This window comes from Perkinsus marinus (assembly GCF_000006405.1).
Source record: "Perkinsus marinus ATCC 50983 genomic scaffold scf_1104296948020, whole genome shotgun sequence".
Taxonomy (NCBI): domain Eukaryota; phylum Perkinsozoa; order Perkinsida; family Perkinsidae; genus Perkinsus; species Perkinsus marinus.
Genome location: NW_003210353.1, coordinates 1 through 1947, shown reverse-complemented (window position 1 = coordinate 1947; position 1947 = coordinate 1). Strand labels below are relative to the sequence as shown.

Sequence of the window (1947 nt, the reverse complement as noted above, 5' to 3'; positions counted from 1 at the left end):
GACGAGTTGGTCGACTGAGGGAATGCTCCATACCATCATTCGGCGACATCACGTCGTTGGTATGCACCGCCAAGTGATCTCGAAATGAGTACTGATAGCTCCCCGAGGTGTCCTTACCAGTCCTCGGCACTGGCAGCAATATGCAGTATGATCCCAGCTCCTCATTGTGGCCCTCTCGAGCATCTCTTCAATTGGATAGTAGTTCCGAAAGAACATATAGTCGGCATCTCTGGAAAGATACCCTCTCAGAGAATGAGCAATGCTCCTCACCTAGTCCATCGCTTACCAACAAGTGTGATAACTCGTTTGTCGCAAGTGAGGCATCTGATATTATCACATACCTGATCTCTGAGTGCTGTACTGCAGTATAGAGGCCCTCTGAGGGCGACTTCGGCACTGAACACTCAGGAGATCCATCCTTAGGGTCTAGCTTAGGACGGATCTCCTGGGTGAGTCGACGGATCCGCGCATCACTACTCTCTTCCTGCCTGGACGAGCAGCACGAGCTCCAACGTAGACGACAGTACATCGACGAGGGCTCGCAGGGGTGTGTCTACTGTACACCAACTCGAGACCAGCTTGATATCAACGACAACTACTTCTCCGTGTTATCGGCGGTGCTCTGGTGCTGCCGCAGCTCTTCACGGACGCCTACCTAAGACTCGGCATCCTTCTGCCAGTGGCAACTCGGGCGTATCACCACACTATCGAGTTCGGCTAAGAGCTCATCCAAACGGGGTTGATCGCCGTTTTCTATCAGGCCTCGACTACCCTCGTGTTGCCTCGCTGTATCAAATTCGATACTGTTCAGTAGGAGCTCCACCTCGTCCACGTCCATAAGGAATGTGATAGTAACGCGGACAAGGCTTGACGACTCGTTCCACAGTCTCATATATAGGCCCGATGGCTATAATCCATCGCTTCGTGACACAAGCCGTTGGAATGATGAAACCAGCGAGTCGGAGGGTCATAATTCAGCTAGAACTCAAGAGAGTTCTCCTCAGGGGGGATAACTCTTGAATAGGAGAAAGGAAGTTCGAGGAGAACTTCCTTTAGAACTTTCCAGAACCCTTGGAAATTCTGTTAGGTCCATCTCCTATCTGTTGCAGAAGCCGTAGAATGTATCGCTGACCAACATATTCATTCGTATAGTCCCGATGCTCAAGGTTCTCATCAACATCCATCGCATACTTCGGCTTGAGATGAACTAACGAAAGAGCGAAGCTTCCCTTCAACCGACGAAGTACAGAAAACGAGGTTCATCGCTGCTTTATCCATGAATCAAGCCCCGGTATCAGTGCGAAGTTCCCGAAGAATCCATAAGTCTAATGGTCATCAAGAAAAGTCTTCCGGATCCTTTACACCGTCGCCTAAAAAACCTTCGACTACCCTCCCATCCACATCCTCGAGGGTATTCGAATCGCAATGACCATGGTCACTACTGTCCAATTGACTAACTCAAATCCAATACAAGTAGTCGTGCTACACGGTTTGTGACAACCCTTCCAGGCGTCGAATATTAGAGAGAAACCATTAATGTATAGAACAAGGAACTCGAATGCGTAAAACGCGACTCAGTCATTCGCAGACTAGTCCATCATCACAAGACCTCACTCTACCATCTAGGAACGAACGTCAAGGAGCTTAGTAGACATAGTTCTTGACATAGTTGGACTCGTTGGCAGTGGCATCGGAAGAACCCTGGTACTTACCGAGCTGAGCCTCAGAGTTGGCCTTGGCGCGGGCGAGCAAGACAGCCTGGGCAGCCTTGGTGTTCTCGGCCTTACCAGCCCAAGTCTTGATGGTAGAAGCCTGAAGGGCACGGCCATAAGAGAAGGTGAGGACCCAAGGGCGACGCTCCTTAGGGAGGACATTCATGGCGTTGAGGTTGACGGAAGCCATCTCCTCAGACTGACCACCGGAGAGGAAAGTCACGCCAACGAGGGC

General features: G+C 50.6%; 1 protein-coding gene across 1 annotated transcript; it reads right to left on the bottom strand.

The window, feature by feature from the left end:
* Positions 1-1475: 1475 nt before the first annotated feature.
* On the bottom strand, positions 1476-1911 carry Pmar_PMAR025722 (Fructose-bisphosphate aldolase C, putative; the record flags this gene model as incomplete). Its single annotated transcript, XM_002779018.1, has 1 exon — positions 1476-1911. A coding segment is annotated over one exon (267 nt), but the record flags the coding sequence as incomplete, so codon positions are not given.
* Positions 1912-1947: the final 36 nt, after the last annotated feature.